Genomic DNA, 22740 nt, shown 5'->3' with positions numbered 1-22740 from the left:
TAGGATAAAATATTTTTTTCTGTTGTTATGTAGCTAACACAATAAATTATGATATATGGAAAGTATCAATTCGAAGTTACCTAAAATTTGCTGGAAATGTCAAACGATTGTTGTTAAATAATCTATGCCTCTTATCTACTTCCTTATTGTGGCTAGCTTCAAGAAGAAGTAATAATGATGGCTAGCATAAAGTGCACTTATACCAAACTAAATAGAAAACTTAAACACAAAAAAGTTAGGTTGTTGTCTGTCTATAGCTGCCTACTGAAACTATAAAATAGCTGTCTGTCTATAGCTGTCTACTGACAGACACTGACTACCGGTAGCTGGTCTGCTGTACGTCAGTTATAGCACAAATAATAAAAATTATAAAATGGCTAAAAATGATATATTTATTAGCATAACGAAGTATAAAAATATAAGTATTTACATGACAAAGAAGATCAAAAAGAGATCTTTTTCAAACCTGAGCTATGCAATTATTTAAAGTAGCGGATTAAGCGTCAATTTTTACTAACCGCGTCTGAGACACGCATAATATGTTCAATTAAATCTCAGAAGATCAGGAATTTTTACGAGCTTTCAGCCGAAACTAGAAGCTGTGTGTTCCACATCTAAATATAAATTTTACTTTGAAAACACATTTGAAGACGATAGTAAGCGGGAGGATTCTTTTAGCCAAATTTCAAGGTAAATTGTTTCTAAATTGTGGAGAAATAAGAAAGTTTTTATATCAAATTGTTTTTGCTTATATATTATATTTATGTGTCTCTAAATAATTATTATTACGATTTAGAAATCATGCGAATAACTATCGAAACAATAATTCAGAAAATGATCCAATAAAATCACTTTGAATTAATTTTTTCCGGAAATTTGCCAAAACATGATATTTAAGACAATTGAAATTCGCAAATGATTCCTACGTCGTGATTCCTCTTCTGCTGACTTGATAAAGCTCTTTATAAAGAGCCCAAATGTGGCTACGTATAAATTAAAAACACTTTTTCTGTGGAAGTTGACAGCACCATTTTCGCCATGTTTTTATAAAAGCTAATATCTTAAATTCCTGAAGGAGATCTTATACCTTAAGTGGATAAATTTTGGCGAAGATTGTATTTGGCGAAATTTGCCAAATTTAATACCCGCCAAAATTTTGATAACTGACCATTCGCCAAATTAAATATTCGCCAAATTTAACATAATTTACCGTTCGCCAAATTTAATCCCTGCCAAATTAAAGTTTTTTTTTAATTTAGAAAAGAAAAATTTTTTTCCCCCAAAAAAACAAACTTTTTTTTATATTCACAAGTTTTAAAGTATAAATTTTTAACTCTAAAACAAAGCTTGCGTTTATATATACGTTTATTCTTATTTTTTATAAAACATACCAAGACATAAAAATTCATTTTTTTTGTGTCATTCGCCAAAATAAATCCCCGCTAAAATAAACATTTTTTTGTATTGGCGAAATTAAATACTGGCCAAATTTTATAAAATTGATCATTCGTCAAATTAAATCCCCCGCTACATATTCGATTTTGGTCATTCGCCAAATTAAATACTCACCAAAATTTAACCACTTAAACCTATTTGGAGCTGACGATAATTGCTTTATGTGGCTGAAAAGCGAATCGCTTTACCTATCCTGGCGTTATTGTATTATAGTTACAGTAACTGCTCGGATAAAATCTTCCAGGATGTTAACAGTTCCTTATGACATTGCAATATCACCAATGTTAGTGTTTCTTTTTTCCAATCATCTTTATAATTTACTTCCTTGAAGTTTTCCTTTTAATCCAAACTTCCAACCCAGCAACATATCCGCCAGAACGTTCATACGATCTTGTCCAAAAACAACCGGGCCATCATTAACTTGAAAACTAGGAACACCACATATACCGGCGTCCAATCCCCTAAAGAAAACATAATTCAGATGCAGCTATACTATGAAATATCGAGCTAAAATTTGGCAGGGTGGCATTAAGTGGATAATGACAAAAAAATCTCTTAGCCTGGAATCATCCTAAATTCACCCTAAATATGAAACAAAACCTAACCAATCTCATTTTCTTTTACAAACAAGGAAAACAGCAATGGCAGCCCGACTGATACCAAATTGGCAAGTGGAAAAATTCACTTGATTAGGAAGGAGAACATTTGCGGAGATACATTTTGATGACGTGGATAAAAAATAATGCATAGAATTATTCGTTTTCCACAAATTATTTCGAAGATGAGGGAATTAATCAGAATGTGATTAACTCGTCCATTTTGAGATGAGTGCGAAAGATATTAAAATCTATTTCTAAGTTAAACTTATATGTGCACTAATTTTAATAAAACTGTAGTCATTAATCCTTGTAATGATAAAATAATTAAAGACCCAATAAACAAAAAAAAGCATATTTTCCGAGTCTGTTCTTTAGGGAGAAAAATTTCTTGGAAAGCCAAATTTATGCCTGATTCAGTATTTTCAGTCACAGACGCTATTAACTAATCAAAAAAGGTAGAGAGTAACTGTTAGATAAATTCAGATGTTATGTATAAAATACTTAAAACTATTTGTTTGCTGTTTCGTATAAAGGTGTATGATGAATATAATAATTACCGTTGGGTGTTTTGTCGTAGTTTCAGTTTGATTTCATCAGCTTGAGCGTCTTTCAAAAGCTGCTCTGCGTCGTATCCAGAGGAAGACAAAATCTCACTAAGCACCTAAAAATAGGATGTTACTTTTCTCACATTTATTACAAGCCCACATGTTAATAAAACAGTAGAAAGAGTAACATCCGACTCTCATACATCAAACTTGCTCAGGCGAAAATTTTTCGATAATGATGGATATCTATTTATCAAGTGTTGAAAGTATTTCTGCCCATCATTAAACTCCCAATCCTTATCCTCAGAACCCAATATTTGACCAAATTACCAACGACATCTTAAAACTTTTTAAAAAATCGTGCTTTAATTGGTTAAAAACTGGAATGTGATTGATTTAAAACAATTCTAATTTTCCCTCCATAATCACATGAGTATCACGAAAAAGGTGACGACAAAACTGAAACCAAACGTTTTTATATGAGAATGAGAAAAACAAAACACAAAACAAAACTTAACGAAGCACTAACTGTTGTTAGATTTCCCTTTCAGAAACAATCTATTTTAGAGACAAACCAATTTTGTAAGAAAAGCTTCACTGTACCTGTTCATCCGATACGTTTTTATTTTCGCACCATATAGCATCCACTAAAAAAATACCACTATCGTAGAGATCAAAAAAAAAATTTTAAAATCCTAGTTTAAAACTAATTTTGAATGTCAAAAATTTTATTGATTACAGAAGTTTTGTTAGTAAACTTAGATTAGGACAAACACAAATAGAAAATTAAAGCAAAAATTTAATTTTGGGTTTTAAGACACAAAACTTCCTCACATGTCCACAATAATAATAGGATTTGGGAAGCGAATAAGACCTGCAAATTAAACTAACGAAAGTGTCAACGCAACAAACTTTTTGAATCTCCGTCAAATGTCAGACACTATAATGATATATAAAAAGAGAAAGAGATACTAAGGCGAGTCCCTGGAGTGGATTTATAAAAATTTAAAGTTCCCGAAGCTGGCTTGTTTATTCTGATCCAATTCCGTTAAAGAAAAAAACGTTATCCGATCGTAATTTTTCCCTAATAAATATCTAGAAATATTCACAAAACAGAACCAATTTTCTGTTTCTGCATATTTTAGACTCGTTAAGCAGCAAGTTGTTAGGCACACTACTTCTAATTTAGGCTCTGTAATACACAACAAAACTTAAACTACAAAGTATATCATTAATTTGTCGTGTGCCAAACCAAGGCTGGTTCATCGAAAGCCCGTCTTTAAACGTCGGTTCCTAGGGCTCGATAGAATTGAAATAATTCTGACCTATGATAATCCTGATTTACCCAAAACAGCTATAAATATTTTACAAAGTATTAAATGTCACAAGTAAAGTATTTGGTTATGACATTTCTGCGATGTCTATAAACAATATCACAGACCTCCGACGCTTTTACACAGGGCCAATAAACCGACAGATCGTCTAACCGATAAAATTGTAATCACTTTAAAAATTGAATAACAAAGGAGAGGAGGAGGGAATGGTAGGCTGCCTGTTTTACTTAGTTCTCGGATGTAATTCGAAATCTCAGTAAAATAGACAACTAAACTATTTTCATTACTCAACTTTGAAATACATAGCTGGCTGCCATTTTTACAAAGCACATTTAAAGATATCAAAATCACTGAACTCTGTCCTTGAAATTTAGCAAACCATCGTCCTTTACTTGAAGATTATTGCTTAAGTAGAGAATAAGCCCTTACTGAAAATTTGCATGATGTATTTCTTAAAAAAATCCTGTTTGCTTGTGATATACATGTAACGACAACGGCCTAACTTTTCAGCTTCTTTGCCAATGATACTGATAAATTATTTCGTAGATGAAGGTAAACCCTTAAAGCCTACTCAACTCCGTCCTCCGCATTATTTCTTTCGACAATTAGATTTTAAATAGAAATTCGTGATGTGTCTCTTTCTCATTTTATTATATATCTATGTCCATACAAGAAACGCTTATCATTCTTGGTTGAACGTTGAAAAATGAATGTTGTTAAGGCTCAGCGTGAAAAAGCAACTAAAATACTACTACTTACTTATATTCTCCATCATTTTGAACTCTGGATTTACTATGGAGACGCGAAGTGGTAGCAATGTTCGCAGTGGGAAGTGACTTGAAAATTGAAAGTTTTTTATGCCATAATATTTTAACCAATCATTAAAATCTTGAATCTGGTAATTCCTCTTGTTCTCACCCATTGTATACAGGGGAACCTAGAAAATTAGAGACAAGTGTGATTAGTTAGTAATGTGAAAATAGTTTAAGAGAAGAAATGGTAGCAGAAAAGTTGATAGGTTTGACAAAAATCTATCTAATCAAATTTGTCAAGTTTAATTTTTTTTGACGACTGCCAAGTAAAGTTATCCCCGGGATGCAGGGAAAAAGGAATTTGCAAGAACCCCCCAACTCAATCTGTTTTTTTAACCAATATATCAGCAGTCATCATTTTTCTTCATTATTAGAATATATAGCTTGAGCCGTCTCAGAGTTCCTTTCTCATTTTCTTCCTGCGTTATTTTTATTTAAAACGCATGACATCGGACAGTTCCACATAGAACAACAGCATAATATAGGTACTATGAGGGACAAAATATAGGTAGCATCTTGGATTGGATTTTCTTAAACTAAAAGCTGAAATTTAGCATCACTTTCATTTTTTATCAGTGTAATCAAATGGTAACAACATTATGGTATATTTGTTTCAAAAGTTACGACATTATTCAACAGGGTAGCTTATCCACATTTTTACCTTTTATTCAACCAGATGTGACAAGCGAGGTGTAATTTAGCACAGTTGAAAAAACACGCAAGGCTTTTTGGACGCCGATGATAATTACCAATCAAATTTTTTTATTTATTATTTTTTTATTATCAACCTTTGTGACAATGTAAACCTATGGAGCTATTTATTTTATTTTAAAAAAGAACATCTTTATTTTTACAGAATACAAAAAATGTTTGTACCATGGGAGTTCCAATGTCACGAAAAATAACACCAACTACAACAGGAACATACTCAACCTCCACCTCTACTGGAGAAACACTTCTTAATAGTGCAGGAATCTATTAAATAAAATCAGCAGAAAAAAATTAACCATTAAAATGCTACAAACACATAAACCATATGTAAATCACTAAATATTCTTAAAACTATAGGTAATTTTTTTAAATAACAAAAAAATAGGTTAATACTTATACAAATTTAATTTTGTTTATGTTTTCAATTTCTTCTTCTGATTCTCACTGTGGTAACAATAAAATGTAAGGAAAGCAACAACAAGTTATGAGTCACACCTTTTTTTTATCAGATACCAAGTAAAGGGTTGTTACTTTACTTAGTTCTAATAGTTTGATTATTCTGAAATACAATGCTTTTAATCCCAAATGAGTTTTACATATTAATAGGATATGTTTATAAATAAATAATTTTAAAAACGACGCTTTTTCAAATTTCGGAAATATATTTTATACCCTTCTTTAAAAGAACAATTAAAGTCAAATATATTAAAACTTTTCACAATGGCATGAAATATCTCTTTTGCGTTTCTGTCAGCTGGATTGCATAGTTTAGCTATGAATATACAAAAGCCAATGCGAAATAATGTTATCGAATTTGTTGGGACAGGCGAATTAACAAGGATTCTTCCACCGGCGAACAAATATATTAAATATAACCTACTCAATTAAATTCGCATCAACTCCTAGGGCATGGCACTTATCTAAATTTGCATTTTACCCTGCAATAGGTTTCAAAAAAGTTGATTTTAAAATTAGTCATCATAAGTTAGGACTAAAAGTTTCCGAAGACACCACATGTAGGTTTGTGTATTAAAAAGTTTATAAACAAGAAATATAAAGAAAGTATAGTAAAAAAAACCTGTTTCATTGCTAAATACGTCCATGGACTGGAGAAATCTAAAAATACTGTCAGTTTGGCTTTTTCAACATTACTCTTCGAAAGTAAACGGTGTGGTTTAGCAGCTTTGTTACCAAGCTCATTTTCAACCATAAACAGACGATCACTGCCAAAGTACAGTCGGTTATTTACCCACATGCTATGAGGTAATAAAAACTTGACTATACTTAACCTTGTTTTATATCAGCATAATATGTCTAAATTTTATTCGTGCAATGTGTATCTGAAACAATGGATACACATAACTATAAACAGTAGGTCGAGTTTTTTACTAAACCTAACCTTTACGTATAGCATGAGAATTTTAAAGGTAATGTTGTAAAACGAGGGTAAAAAGTAATCCAGAAAAAGAATACTTGTACACGAATGCTGTGTTAAGAGCATTGAAAATGATCTTAATTTTAAATTTCATGGAAAGGTGTCAATTACATAAGAGACAAACTTTACTATTTCACAAAATACCCTTTCCTGTTCCCTGAGATATCATGTAAAATACATGATGTTACACACCTTGGGACACCAAAGGCACCACGTTTAACTGCTTCTTCCGTATTTTTCACTAAAATCTCTCGAGCAGGATTCAGCTTGTCATTAACCAGATTGTTGACATTTACATTCAACAAGGCGGAATCTGCAATACCTTGTAAGATCGTTAGATCGCTTACATCTAAAAATTTTTGGGATATTTTGGCATTACCAATTTCGTAGCATCTTAACACCCTCTCATATCAGAAAAGTGAATATATAAAATATTCATTAGGTAACAACAAAATAAGGAAGATATACCATTTTGGTGTAACCAAATTGCATCGAACAATACATGTGTTAACTTTTCTCGAACTGCATCTGATTCACTAGGTGTCGAAGCTATCAGCCGCATAGCATTTAAAGTTTGAATGTCAGGAGCTTTAAATGCTGAAATTGGTACTTTGTATCGATCATAAAGAATTGCTAAATCTTTAAAAAAAAATTGAGAGTGTTAGCCAAAGGAATTACAGATTAAAGTGCTACCAAAATACTATGCGCCATATTTCCATGTACTGAACGAAATATAATATATCTGAGATCATAGAAGGACAAAAAGAAGGATGGACAAAGATTTATCTGTTGGTTAAGAATCTTGATTTACTATTAAAGACTTTCTATAAATTAAAACTACTAATTCACACCCATACCTTGTGCAAGAATCCTTCTTTTCTGATCTGAATAAGATTTTATTAATTTGTTATCAGGAATATTTGTTGTCGCAAGTTTAGTACTTTTGTAAATTCCGCCTATAAAAAAAAGGTCGAGAAAATTACATTTTGCAAACACATTTTTTCTCGTAATCTCGGAGAACAAGTCAGTAAAATGATCATAAATCCTGCACTGCTTTGATCAAAGTCTGAATATGCCAGTGTTTAATTTGGACAAACAAATTTAGAAAATTTAAATATTTTGACTTGAGATAGCTTTAATGAAAGTGACTGGAATAACTCTATCAAAAACAAGGTTTTGTTGAAATTTCCTGGTTTGGATTAAATTACTTAACCAATTTCATGGATCAGATTTAACATCTGGCTCTAGTTACAATCAGTAAATTATATGCACAACAATAATGTATTAGACTATCAGTAAATTATATGCACAACAATAATGTATTAGACTATCAGTAAATTATATGCACAACAATAATGTATTAGACTATCAGTAAATTATATGCACAACAATAATGTATTAGACTATCAGTAAATTATATGCACAACAATAATGTATTAGACTATCAGTAAATTATATGCACAACAATAATGTATTAGACTATGGTCTATCAACTAGTGAAGCCATTGTATTGCACTTTTTAAAGCCAAATAATTCAGAAATAAACGCTAGTAACTTGTGTCAATTTTTGCATGCTTTTCTGTAAGTGCCACCTGGAACCAAATCCATGTCTAATCTTAAACTTTTAGTTGATTCACCTATTTCGGAATAAACAGGTTAACGACATTATAAAAAAACACTTTTAACTCTAATATCTCCTAAAAAAAAAACCCAATCCTATATATCAGTTTAATAAGCCTTTTAAGGTCTACAAAATAAGAGTATTCGACTACATAAATTTCCAAAATTAATCTTTGCCTCAACAAAGGGTTGGAAATTGTTAATCTTTTCTACTGCTCCTCTACCTTACAGGATTTTTCCACAGGCCTTACCAGTGTGGCTGTGTGTGACACGTGCAAGGAGATGTTATTTTGCTCTTTTTAGTTTGATATACATATGTTTACTGAAGCTATTGTATTGCGCATATAATTGAGGCCAAATAACTTAAAAAAGTAGTTTACAGACAAACATTCAGTCCAAGCATTTTTGTTTAAATATATTTTTCAAAATTAAATATGGCCCTGGCCGATTTCATTTGTTGTTTTCATCCTTACTTTGATTCGATTAAGCAAAATGAAAGTGAAAAGCTTTACTGCCCTGCTGCAAGAAAAGGTAACTTATTTCGAAAATATACTGTTGTTAAGAAAGCAAGTGATTTGATGGCAATTCTGAGCGCAACTACTAAATCAACAACCAAACCAAAACAAGCCAAAACCACCCAAAACTACTCAAAACCACCACAAACCCTAAACTTTTAGAACATTATAAACACAGTATAACTATTAGCAAGTGGTATGATAAAAACAAAAATGCTGTAATGATAAATTTCAAAAGTTAATTAGTGGAGAATTTCCTCTTTTAAGGTACATTATATAAACCCTTTTTATTTTTTTTTCAATGTGTATATATACTATTTGTCCATAATAGCTGTTATATTATGCTCTTTCCTACAAATTTCTTTTTTGGATTTAGGACCTCAATTCAATTCAATTTATATTGCCAGTAAGGAAATGAGTAAAATTACAAGTGCTAGATTTTGATAGTTACTATAATTATCATGGAAGGAGACCAATACTGTATGAGGAGCTAATAAGAACAGAGAGGTCAGCCAAAGGTAAAAAAAAAGAAGGGAACAGTATTGTCTATAAAAAGTAGATACTGGTGTCATTAAATGTAAATAAACAGAAAAAAACCCGGAAGAGAATTAAATAGAAAAGTTTTTTGCTACCATCAAAGTTTTGTACGGTGAAAAAAATTAAAAACAAAATAATAAAAAAAGCATATTAAGATAGACAAAAAACATCACGTCACATCATAATATGACAAATACAGCACAAGAAACATCACAGAGCGGTTATACATAACAATAATGAATTACATATCAAGAATTACATTACAAAAGACAAGAAGGGTCATAACTAGAAAGAAAAAATGAAGTTAGTTTAGATTTTATAGATGGGACAGAAAGTGAACTGAAAGATAGATTCTGGCATAATTGTTTCTTGTGTTATAACAGTGATGGATAGTATGGACATCAAAAGTTTCAGCAAGTGGTTGAGGAAAGTCATTTGTATTATGTCAGGGAATCTATGTAAGGCTAGGTTGTGATAGATGGGTGCTGCAGAGACCAAAGGAGGTGAGAAGGTTAGCAAACAAACAGCTTTATTTTAACGAATGTATATACGAGTTATGAAAGAAGAGATAGGTTGATAGGTTGATGTGACCAACATACACTTTTAAATCCTCTTGGTTTAAGAAAATTGGACATAGGGTAGCACTGAATGTTTGTGGTCATCATTGGTTCAACTTTGCTGCAAAAAAATCCACTAAATGTGCCTTCCTCTGGTAGACTCATAACCATCAAGAAAAAATAAATAAACACCCCATTTTTATTTAACACTTTTCTCCAATACACGACCCTAAAAATATTGAAATATTTAAATGTTTGTTTTGGATAAACAACCCTAAAAAATTTTGAAACCATAAAATTCCCAGGCATTTGCAATTACAGTATTTTAACTTTTAACTTCGGGAAATATTTATTCAAGGCTCTCTATTCGGCAGGAGACACAAAGACTGTTGATATCCGCTTTATTTACATGAAAATTTATAGGAGAGCGAAAGAAATCATACAATCTGGCTTCTTTTTTGTTTGGGTGGTTTTTAGTTTTAGTAGTTACCAAGTTTTGGGCTGTTGAATTGAAGTTTAAAATTTAAAACTAAAAAAACACTTTTTTATCAGGAAGTTTTCCAAGCAAATAGAACTGACTAGAGGCTAAAGAACTTACTTTAACCTCAAACAATCACTGATGATTTGGCAGGAGAAATGAAAGTGAATTGTAGAACTCCTCAACAAAATTGTGCCAGCTGGCAGTTAATTAAAATAAATGTGTCAGTATCCCAATTTTAAATTGTGTGATCTTGCAGCTGAATTGAATAATCGTGAAAAACATGGAAGTAACTGACATCATCATCTTTTACATGGTTAAAGGAGACCTGGGATCAAAAAGCAGCTTAACACAAATTTATTCAATATTTACAAAGTTATAGATCAACCAACTTTGTTTGGAAATAACTGATCAAATAACTTTTGAAACTTAGTAATTCCTTAACATGATCAAAAATGTTGCAGCAAAATGAATTATAACTTGCAGCCTTATTGAATTATAACATGCAGCCTTGTTCTTTGATTTCAGAAATGAAGTGTTATAATCAGTTACAGTGTAAAAAATCCACTACACAAAAAATCATTATAGCTAGCTTAAGTATTTCTTTAAAAAAAACAAAAACAAAAAAACTTTATGATCCAGCTCCAAAAGATTTCACCAATAAAAACAAAAGCAAGAAAGAATATATATTCATGTTTTTACTACTTGCAATATAGAAAATGAATCACATAGTATCATTTGATTAATAATGTCACAAGAATAAACTGAAAATCAAGCACTATATTCATTGAAAACATACAGTCACTACAAATGAATGTCAGAATTTTAGAAAAAGCTTAAATTAAAACATAATGAATACCAATGAGAGTTATATGTAATAAAGAAAAATGGATAATCAAAAAGCTTACCCAATAATACAGGTCTCCATACCAGCTTTGCACCATTCCTTTGAGCCACATCCTTTATAAGCTTTGATGCCAGATAGGCATAAGGACAGATAATGTCATAATAAAAGACAATTTCTTTTCCCATCCCACCTACAAATCTAAACCATTAAAAACAATATATAATATACTAACTTTCTTTAATATCAATTTATGCTTGAATGCACAATCAAACAGAATTAACAAGAAACCATAGTAACAGCAAACTGTTGTACTTTGTCATGTTCGATGTCAGCAAAACATCTAAAACAACTTTCTTTTAATTGAACATTTGCCTAAGTGGATATTTCCATGGGCTTTATTGACTAGTCTTATATAATAATACGAAGTGTGTGTGTAAATTGTGTTACCAACAGTCAGGCAGAGTGTTTTTGTACTACTACAGTAGAAGTATGAATAGTTTGACTGGTCAATTTATTTTCGACACTTTATGTCGAAAAGTTGTTATTTTTAAGTTTTCACTTTTTCCCAAACAGATCCTTATTAAATGACTCCGGGCACTTGGGAGATGTTGCCAGTTTAATTGAAACAGATGAAGGTGATTGCCATATGTATCAACCCACTCTCTGTGAGTATCTTCCTGGAAAGTATTTTTAGATATTCCTATGGCTTAACTATTTCTCAGCTATAATTAAATTTTGTTATTTGTACTTTTTTCGGAAAAAACAACCCAGAAAAGCCTAGAAGGTCGTAGGTATGAATTGTATCGAGTTGAATTTAGTGAATTTTTCTTTTGTTTTGAGAAATTCATGGTGAAATATTTGATAGGATCCCGTATTTGCAAATCAGAAATTTAGAGTTTTTTAAGGGTTGGTTACACTGCTCCTAATTAAAAATCGATTCCTTTCCATAAACTAGAGTTTTCGCAATTTTATTTTGAAAAATTGGCGCATGCGCACAATAAGATTTGCTTTTTTGCGACGTTTAAAGGAATGTGTTTTTTATTGGCAAAAAAAACAACAACAAAAAACAAAAAAAAACAATAGACCCATTCATCCCATGAGAATGATTATGATTTTATATGCCATCAACAAGCAATCGAGTCAACAGCATCATCCAGAACTGTCCAGATTATTATTTGCAACCTGCACCTAAAAAGCATATTCTTGATTTGTATTTCACCAAAAAGTCACTTAAAAGAAAGGGTAGCCATGACGATAGAAGCGCACAGAAGACAAGAAGCCGATGACTGGAAGATTTGCTCCATCATCATACATGGCAAGACTCTCCTCAGAGAACAAAAACGCGATGCATGTAATATCTGCAACCAAAGTACAAGGTTAAAAATTCAAAAAGAAAACTAACTAAAATAGATATCGGACAAGGATATCGACGTTTTGAGGACAAAGGTTTTGAGAACATTCTCATGGATATAGATAGCTATGGTCAATAAGTAAACCTGATATATGAGTTGGGGAGGTGACAACTTGTTTATATTCAGTGAGAAAATCAAGGAAATAGTTTTCGTCACTAAATGCATTTACATTAAAATGTTGGAGTCAACATCAACATCAACAATTCCATATCCCAAGGAATGTTGAATAAGATATAGTGGCTGTCTCGATTAAATTAATTCTTACGATATAGAAAAAGAAAACTAACCATGTTTTCATAAGACGTCCTTTTTGTCACTTTAAAAAAATATTGCAATATAGCTAAGATAGCCTCATTTTATTGTTATGTCTTAAAACTAGAAAATTTATTCACACTGTTGTTTAACCCAAAATACCCAATCTTCCGTTTTTCCCTTGTAACTTTTGATTACCTGGCTTATTTTACTTAAAAATTACTCCAAATGAAATTCTTTATTTATTAAAATTTATTTGAAATTGCACCCTCAATAGGTGGTCAGCTACGTCCATAATTCTTAGTCCCCTTATGCAAAAATTAATCATAAAAACGTTCTTCTGGAATTTTAGGCGCATTTCATGATGTATATAACATTTACATTTTGTTGCGTAATGTTCACGCCCTTATTACGCCCCCGCATTTTGTTTTGCCCTCTTTCCAATCTTTTACAGAGTCACTCAGACTCCGACCTGAATAGGGTTAAAATCAAATTAAAGGAATCTAGTTTTGTGTCACAGTGGGAGTTAAATGGTATCTGTTAAGCGTAATAAATCAAGTTCCATGAGCACGCGGTCGAACTTAATATCGTTTGTTGTAAGACTTGTATTAGGCAAACTTACTGTAATAGAATTATGGCTAATTAGGACAGTATCTCTTGATATCAACTTCGAATGTCCTCGCATTTAATTGTATTGCTCGGTTGATCGAGTATCTAATTTAGTAGCTGAACTGGGAAATATTCCCTGTGAGTTTGTGACTTGACTCAATGCAAAATATATCTGTCCTGAGTGGTTGCTTTAATAAATCAAAGCAAACAACAATTTTATCAAACGTTTTTTATTGAAGGTGAATATAGATCATGTTTATTAAAATTGATTTCCTTCTTTATTCTATTAATTTGAATAACATTTTTTTGTAAAGCATATAGACCTTGAACTCTTGTTTTTTCGTTACTTTTCCTATATATTTCCTTTGCATCATCTGAGGAATAGTTCCCATCTGCCCGGTGCGTCAATTTTTGACGTCAGCATGTCCTTTGCGTGAAGTTCGAAAAGAAGGTTTTGAGCAAATCCACTTAGGTTGAATTAAAAAGATTTTTCACTAATTACGCAGGAATATTTTCTGTACTTTTATCAATGACCTCGATATTAATTTCATGCTGTTTGGTAATTTTTTGTTGTGCTCGAAGGTTGTTTGTTTTTTAGTACAGATATGAATCTACGAATTTGGGGTAGTTTAAGTTATTTTTAGAAATGAGTTTAGATTTTATTTAATCTTAATTCATGTGAAAATATAAACCTTTAACATGTAAATGTAACAATTGAATCATGCATTGACTGTCACACTGCCTCATAACAATAGAAAAACGCGGCAAAAAAAGTTTCAGGTTTGCTTATTGGTTAATTTATTCAGAAATTCTCAGATGCCCAAATGCGCCAAAAGGGGAAAATAAAATAAAATCTTCTCTGTAAGGTAAAAATTATAGTTCGTATTTTGTAAGACGCACGCAAACAGACAGATGGAATGCAGCTAGCCATTAAGTCACATAACTGTGTGACCCTGCGTTAACCCTATTCGGTCCAGGGTTTTTCGAACATACTAGACCAATAACTTTTCATAGGGTTGTTAAAATTGAATCAACTTGGCACACTTATAGTACGTTATAAAAAGAACAAAATGGCAACAATACATTTTTGCTTTCGTCAGCACATTTTCCGTGACGTCATCACAAGCTTGAAATTTGTTAAAAATGCCACTATCTGCTAAAATTTAATTACTTTTGTTCCGAAGCGAATTTTTGCACTCTGTTTGAATTTTCCGAAAGCTAAACAAAAGATATTTAACAAGTTTTCCGGTTTTTACGTGGATCGCATAAAAATTGCCAAAAATTGCCCGTAAATCCGGTTTCTTACGATTTTCGGGTAAAATCCGACAAAATCGGGAAATCGGATTAATCACGTGTCCAAATTATGGAAAATGATTCTTTTTAATAAAACAAAGTTGTAATGCAAGTTTCAAGTTCTAACGAGAATCCTAACAGGAGTTATTAAATTTTCCCCATTATAAGGATTTCATAGAGATAGTAAGAGACGCTTCGTAAGAGACGTGGACTGTGTCACACATCCATGTGGAACGCTTTACTGCAACTTTAGCGGAAATAAAAACACTGCTTACAACTGTTGTTACCCCGTCATAGCGAAAACAATTAGTCAATATATTATATTTTATTTTTGTGCAATGATTTTCTGTAAAAGTTTAAAAAACTTATTGTGACACCGGGCTAAACATTTGTACACAGGTATATACACCGTGCTAGGAGTAATAACCTTTTCCAAAAAAAATTTATTGTAGCCCTGGTTTAAATAAAAACACAGAAAACAGTTCGCTGTTAAAACCGGGCTGACCGCTTAGTGCAGGTATACCATGTCGCACATGCAAATACGCGTAATACCCTTTTATAAAAATATTAAAAATTATTGCCTGTCGTTACCCAATCCAGTAAAAAATTATTCAGCAATTTCCTTTTGTGCAGTAAGTTTTCGCTAAATTTGCAAAATAAATAAAAAATACATCCTACAGGTTATTAAAAGACCCAAAGGCACATTTTTATAGTTGTAAATGATTTGGTTAGATATTAGATCAAACGTTTTGCAAGTAACGCACACCAATTCATATCTTTCTAACAGAAAGTCTAGGTTGTGGAAAGTCCCATTTGATAACAACAATTTCTGACTGAATACTTTTAGTTTGTCAGATATAATACAATTTTCCTTGTTGATCATCACACCGAAGGTTCACTTCTTTACTCTCCAGCAAGTAATGAACAAATTTAGAAAGAATATCAAAACAACCAAATCGTTAAGAAAAGAAATTTTCTCAACTTTAGAGAAATTGTGCCTAAAGGACGCGTTGATGGAAGCCCTGTACTGTCTACTTTTATTAAGCGCTTATCCTGGACATCAACGCGTAATTACTGCTTACTTAACCCGGCATTTAATGTAATAATAGCTGGTTTTTTTGTCTGTTTGTCCAAAGTGGCTGCACATAGCTCAAAATCTTTAATCTTTTCGCTATGTTATTTAAAATATTCATTTTGCGTGGTTTTTCAAAAGTTATCTGTGCTATTGTTGCGTGCACAGACAATATTACAAACAAATTTTATTTGTTCTGGTCTTTTTAACCCTATTCAATCCGGTTTTTTTCGAGTATATGGTCACCTGGGATAATCCGCCCCTTTAATAACTTTTGACTAGTCCAAATTGACTAAAATTTGGTACACTTACAGTCCCTCATTAACAAAAAAGAAACAAAATGGCAGCAAAAAATTTTTGCTTATGTCAGCACTTTTCAGTGACGTCATCGGAAGCTTGAAATATCTCCATAATACCATTATTTGCTTAAAATTCAATTACTTACGTTTTAGAGCGAATTTTCCATTCTGTTTAACATTTTTAATAGTTAAATAAAATATATTTAATAGGTGAATAGGTAAAAATTATTTGCAACATATCATAAGTATCATACATATTTGAAAATATGTATGATACTTACACAGCATAACGACTTGTTAACTTTCTTCCTATACGATTTCGATATGCCATTTTCAGCATTGGAAATCATGAAAGCATAGGTTTCAAAAATGATATCAGTTTTGATCAGACGCCGAGTAAAAGGAATTTAAAAGCCGGAAACGGGAAATGCGCGGATTCTCGTTGATCTCGGATTCTGCCCAGTATAGTTAAATGTATCCAAAGAAAATACCGGTCGAGAAAACTTACTTCCAACACATGTTCTACATGCAGTTTTTAGTTTTGAAAAACAGGAACCTTGGAGTTTTGAAAAATTGTACTATTTTTGATCAGACGCTAAATGAATACAGATTAATTGGTGGAAACTGGAAATGCGCGGATTTCCGGAGTTCAGGGTCCGGCCGGTTTTTTTTTTATGCAATTTCTGGCATTCGGTTTCCACAAGCATGAAATTTGTAGTTTCAACAAATGACATCATTTTTTATGGGAGTGAAAGCAATTTAATCGCAGGGAATGGGAAATTCGCGGACTCTTAAATCGCGGAAATTGGAATCCTTTTTTTTCAGCACGTCAATATTAAAAAGTTCTGTTGCGTTATTTAGTTTCCAAAATAGTTTTATAATATGCTAATGAATGTTTTTGTGTTACCAAAGAAATTTAACACAAGGTGTATATAGTGCATACCAACATTTTTGTATTATCATGACCAGAAAACTAATCATATATATATGACATCATTTCTGATCCCTATAACGTCATCAAATTAATTTCTTAACCGGAATGAGTTTTTACTAAGACATTCTACAACTGTGCCAAGTTTCATCACTTAAGCATGCATGCATGCATGATTTTTTCCACGCAGGCACTTTGTGCCACAAAGTTCATGGCTAATCAAATCGCTATATTTTATCAAACGGTTTATTCTAACCAATTAAAAATGTTAACAAATGATTTTTAAAACACAGAAATAGGCTTTAGGGATGTTTTATAGGCGCTTTTAAGGTAAATTATAAAAATACTGTATCTCTCAATCTTCTAATACCGAGACAGAGTTTTGATTTTCATATATTCTTTTAAACTAACGTCCTTTTATAACCTGTCCACCATTTTACTCCATGCTACACCATGGAAAAGGCGTTGCTTAAATATTTAAAATTAAAAAATATTTAAAACACCAAATTGAATCAGTCCAGAATTAAAAAGTTCAAATTTAATAATCTGTAAGGTATGGAGGCTGAGAAGTGCCAACCGAGAAATATTTTTTGGCTGCAGAGAAATCATTTCTTAGCTGCCAAAATATATTTTTTTAGCTGCTGAGATATATTTTTAAGTTGATAGGTCGTCTGCCGTAAAGTTAGATTGAGTAGTTATAAAAAGCAGTGGAGATAGAGTAATGTTCCTTCTAGCACAGTCGCGCACGCGCACGAACACACGCCCCCGGTCAAACCCAACAAATCCCCATCATCCAATGCTTATCCATATAGTTCAAGGGTAAGTCCCTAATAGACAGTGCTTAGTCATGCATAATGAGGTAAATTCCTTATCATACTGCAAATGAGTAAAAAAAGTTCTAGCACCCCCAGAGGGGGAATTCCCCTACATAGTGATGACGTCATCAAAAATCAACGCATGCGCAGTCAAGAGGTGAACCAAACGTCCACTCATCAGGTTTAAATTGTGTACGCAGAGAGAAGATGAGTTGGTTCAGGAGGCAAGAAAGGTGGAAAAAATTGGTTGAGGAGGATCCCCCGGTGTTCAGATATGCGCCGGACCTGTTCAAGACGCAGGACATGTGCAACAGGGTTGTTGAACAAAATCCCTACCTATTCAAATATATCCCCGACAGGTTCAAGACCTAAGAGATGTGCAAAAAAGCCATTGGAGAGTATCCTGGGATGCATGTGCCGGATCGGTTCAAAACGAAGGGCATGTACAACAAAGCTGTTGAAAAGTATCCCCGCATGCTGGAATATATACCAGACTGATTTGTCACCCGGGACATTTCTAGCAACATGAACACCAGGCCTGAACTACTCCATGCCTATCGCCGGAGGAAAGCGGGCAAGGCTAGAATTATGGAGGATCTTCTTCCATTGGCATCCAGATAGGGTCATGGATTGGTGCTTTTCGGAGGATGAAAAGGCAGATCTTAAAAAGCTGTGGGGGTTGCTTTGAAACCAGGATCATCTTACAACCCTGTTGTAAGATGAAAAATACTATCAATAAATGTGCATCAACTGTCAGGGAAAATTTGATACATTTGGAAGTGCGGTAGTCATGACCTTTATAGCCGGTATCGGTCTCTCCCTGCCACTAATGGTGTTGGCCCTGGTACAAGAATCAGAGAAGGAGATGGAGAATGAACGGAGGATTCAAGACCTAAAGGATCGTTTTGATGCCTTAGAATCATAAGATAAATAGAGCAATGTAAGGACTGTAAAAGGGTACTTGACGAATATGACAGATGTATCTGTGGGCGGAGGTTTGTGTTAAAGGGTAAAATGTTGTGTTGTTATTGTTATCAGGAATATATCATGTATAACGGGGGTGACTGTGTATGTAATCATCAGAGCCTGTTTGACTTAAAATAAAACAGAATGCTACAATTTGAGAATGAGCTTGTCAACCCTAAATTATTGTACTCATTTGCTACTACATTTACGGACATTAATGATATCAATGTGGACTATCTAACAGTGTCAGATCCGATTCCTGCTAATAGAAGTAGGGACAACCGGTACATTATATGGACTATACACGAGACCTCGTAGTAGCCCTCAGGGTAAAAACACCAAAAATCTGGTCCCCACATGGAGTCACCCGGTACAACGCCAATGCAGTACCGGCAATAAGTCTTGATTTCGAAGAGTACCCCGATTGGGTTGCGAAGTATCGTCAAATCTGGTCCAAGATCGAGGAGATGATATCCGAGCAATTGACGACAGAGCCTGTGAAAAAGGACCGTTACGTGAACGCCAACTTAATTACTACAAGGACGTGATCACGACCAAATTTCATGGTATGCCGGTACCCTATGATGAGCCTTGCCAAGCCAATGCCATCCTGGCTATTTCATCGGCGCATGTGCAAGGTAAAAACTACTACTCTCAGGTACATATTACGGAATGCCGGTAAAAGGACTTCAAAAAAGAATGGTTGCTGAGTGAGGATTAAAAAAAAGCATATACTTTATAGGCCATAAAAAACCTATAAAATATATAAAATTAAGGACTGTAACAAGGAGGAGGCTCTACATAGCGCTTGCATACCGTACAGACTGAAGTTTTTTTAAAACGTCTTGCCTCCCCTCCTTCCGACCTTTCGCAACTAGCTGGGCAAGCTCCTATTCATGAATGGCGTTAACGATCTGTTTAACACGTTGATTTATCTGTTCCTTTAGCAGCATATACTTTTTATGTTCCTGTGTAATGAGGGTGAACTCATAGTCGCTGATGACTCCATTCTCACCTGTTTTTGAGATGAGATCGATTATAGAGTTAAACTTCGTCTCCGCCAACAGCCTTATAGTCTCGTGTTTTTTACATTTCACACCCAGCCTCTTCCCAGCGTTTCGGATACCGGCCTGCCTCATTCTGACGGCAATGGTGATACCCCCATGGCAATACAGAGTGGAGCTCCCAAACCCTTTGCTAACAGCCCGATTAACGGAGGAGCAGAGGAATGAATATAATGCTGCAGATACCTGTCACATATGCATGAAGCCGTTCAACTATGAAAATAGAAAAGTTCGGGATCACTATCACTATACAGGGATGTATCGAGGAGCAGCCCATAATACCTGCAATCTTAAGTATAGGATACCCAAACATGTACCCGTGATGTTTCACAACCTATCAGGGTATGATGCTCACTTGTTTATTCGCGAGCTGGGCGAAAAATATGACACTCAGAATATAGGATGCATCGCCAAGAACACGGAAAAGTACATATCGTTTAATGTTAAAATCAAGGTATTGCAGGTATGGGATATGGTGACGCTGAATTTTATAAGAAGATCGGGATCAGGTTCATAGATTCCTATAAATTTATGCCATCAAGCCTTGAGAAATTAGCTAATAATCTCGATGATGAACAATGCAAAAATCTCCGTTGGTATTTCACAGAGGATGACACTTTTAAGCTCATGCGAAGGAAAGGTGTTTATCCCTATGAGTATATGAATAGTTGGAAACGATTCCAAGAGAATGATCTACCACCGAAGGAGGCATTCTATAGCAAGCTGAACATGAATGCTATTACCGATGATGACTATGGGCGCGCTCAAAAAGTCTGGAATGCTATTACTCCAGAGGGGGATGAAACTACCATGGGTGACTATCATGATATATATCTCGCCGCAGAGGTTCTGTTGCTTGCCGATATCTTTCAGAATTTCCGAGGAGTCTGCCATGAGAACTACAAGCTCGATACTGCCCACTTCTATAGCGCACCAGGCTTGGCTTGGAAAGCAGCACTCAAGTACACGGGCGTAAAGCTTGAGCTACTGACGGATCCTGACATGCTCCTAACGTTCGAAAAAGGTATTAGAGGTGGTATAACCCAGGCTGTACACCGCTACGCGAGGGCTAATAATAAGTACATGGGGGATCAATACGATCCGGAGGTTGAGTCGTCATACCTTCAGTATCTGGACGCCAACAATTTATACGGCTGGGCGATGCAGCAACCTCTACCAACCCATGGTTTTAAATGGGTGTTGAATATTTTTGATAATAATTGAAAAGAAGAAGATCGAGAAGCTGGTAACCGATAACAAACATGGATATCTCCTTGAGGTAGATGTTGATTACCCGGAGAATTTACACGATAAACACAATGAATTACCCTTCCTGCCGGAGCGTAAGGTGGTATACAGGGTTGAAAAATTGATACCAAATCTTGAACACAAGAAGAAATATGTGGTGCACATCGGAGCTTTACATCAAGCTATAAAGCATGGGCTCGAGCTTAAAAAGGTTCATCGCGCTATCCAATTTCAACATAGTGCATGGCTTCGGGACTATATCGAACACAATGCAAAGCTGAGAACAGCCGCCAAGAATGACTTTGAGAAGGACTTTTACAAGTTAATGAACCTTAGCGTGTTTGGGAAAACTATGGAGAATATCAGGAACCATAAAAATAACAAGTTAGTCACGAATGAAGCCGCATATGCAAAACTCACTATGCAACCAAACTTTAAAAGCGGCATAAGTTTTAGTGAAAACCGCATGGGTATTGAGATGGGTAGGATGGGTATTAAGATGAATAAGCCCGTGTATATTGGTCAAGCTATTATAGATCGGTCAAAAACCGTCATGTATGAGTTCTACTACGATTACATGCAGCCAAAATATGGTAGCAAACTGAGGCTTCAATATATGGATACGGACAGCTTCATTTACCACATACGAACAGAGGACTTCTACTGCGACATAGCCAACGATTTAGAAGCACGCTTCGATACTAGTGCCTATAGCAAAGATGACGATAGGCCCCTGTCAATAGGGAAGAACAAGAAAGTTGTGGGTCTCATGAAAGACGAATTAGGCGGCAAAATTATGACCTCATTCATCACATTGAGACCTAAGGATTATGCATAAGAGTCTCACAAAAGACGGTGGTGATCGCAAAGCAAAAGGTGTTGAAAAGGCTGTGACCAAAAAATGTATAACATTTGAAGATTATCAACGATGTCTAGAGGAAGGCATCGATATTAACAAAACTTGGCGTTGTATTAATAACAAAGGTCACAGTGTATACACGCAAGAAGTCACAAAAATCGCGCTTAATAGAGATGACGATAATCGGATTGTACAAGCTGATCAAATAACAACGTTTGCCCGGGGTTATTATCGGTTGAAGAAATAAAAATGGAGTTATTGCTATTAATCGCGATAATTCTTCTGTATATATTGATACTTACATTCATCTATAGATGCCGCCTTATAATAAATAGAATGTCTTCATTAGCAGAAATATTTGACGATGTTATAGATACACCAGAACCGCCTGAGCTACCCATAGATAAGTGTCAGATTCTCAAAAATGCTCGTAAATCGAAGCCACATCTTTTGCCGAAAAAATGTACTAAGCCAT

General features: G+C 33.9%; 3 protein-coding genes across 5 annotated transcripts in view; 1 reads left to right on the top strand and 2 right to left on the bottom strand.

The window, feature by feature from the left end:
* LOC130635502 (uncharacterized) overlaps positions 1-22740 on the bottom strand; it is a 99798-nt gene that overhangs the window by 56159 nt on the left and 20899 nt on the right. The gene's annotated exons all lie outside the window — the stretch shown is intronic.
* LOC130635499 (uncharacterized) lies at positions 374-14930 on the bottom strand. Of its 3 annotated transcripts, none has more exons than XM_057444836.1 (11): positions 14802-14930; positions 11507-11643; positions 7749-7847; positions 7360-7530; positions 7084-7240; positions 6535-6712; positions 5622-5720; positions 4693-4870; positions 3203-3246; positions 2612-2715; positions 374-1916 (listed from the first exon to the last, which is right to left on the bottom strand). In XM_057444836.1, the coding sequence occupies exons 2-11, from the start codon at positions 11628-11630 to the stop codon at positions 1766-1768; spliced, it is 1305 nt and encodes a 434-aa protein (XP_057300819.1). In that variant the 5' UTR covers positions 11631-11643; positions 14802-14930; the 3' UTR covers positions 374-1765. The 3 variants fall into 3 exon arrangements, with proteins under 3 accessions (XP_057300819.1, XP_057300820.1, XP_057300818.1); XM_057444837.1 differs by lacking the exon at positions 14802-14930 and adding an exon at positions 13308-13435; XM_057444835.1 differs by lacking the exon at positions 14802-14930 and adding an exon at positions 12531-13289.
* LOC130635490 (uncharacterized) lies at positions 20690-22244 on the top strand. The gene is made up of 2 exons (XM_057444824.1): positions 20690-21355; positions 21438-22244. Exons 1-2 carry the CDS (start codon positions 20690-20692, stop codon positions 22242-22244), a joined length of 1473 nt encoding a protein of 490 aa, XP_057300807.1.

This window comes from Hydractinia symbiolongicarpus, chromosome 3 (genome assembly GCF_029227915.1).
Source record: "Hydractinia symbiolongicarpus strain clone_291-10 chromosome 3, HSymV2.1, whole genome shotgun sequence".
In the NCBI taxonomy this organism is placed as follows: Eukaryota; Metazoa; Cnidaria; class Hydrozoa; order Anthoathecata; family Hydractiniidae; genus Hydractinia; species Hydractinia symbiolongicarpus.
This window is presented reverse-complemented; position numbering and strand designations above follow the sequence as displayed.

What these genes read in the sequence shown, in the direction of transcription:
- LOC130635490 (XM_057444824.1), top strand. Translation starts at nt 20,690, where the DNA reads ATGCCATCAAGCCTTGAGAAATTAGCTAATAATCTCGATGATGAACAA. An exon ending in CAACCCATGGTTTTAAATGG is followed by an intron (nt 21,356 to 21,437) that starts GTGTTGAATATT and finishes TATCTCCTTGAG; the next exon opens with GTAGATGTTGATTACCCGGA.
- LOC130635499 (XM_057444835.1), bottom strand. An exon ending in AAGAAGGATTCTTGCACAAG is followed by an intron (nt 7,531 to 7,748) that starts GTATGGGTGTGA and finishes TTTTTTTTAAAG; the next exon opens with ATTTAGCAATTCTTTATGAT. An exon ending in CAAAATGATGGAGAATATAA is followed by an intron (nt 3,247 to 4,692) that starts GTAAGTAGTAGT and finishes GTATTTTTTTAG; the next exon opens with TGGATGCTATATGGTGCGAA.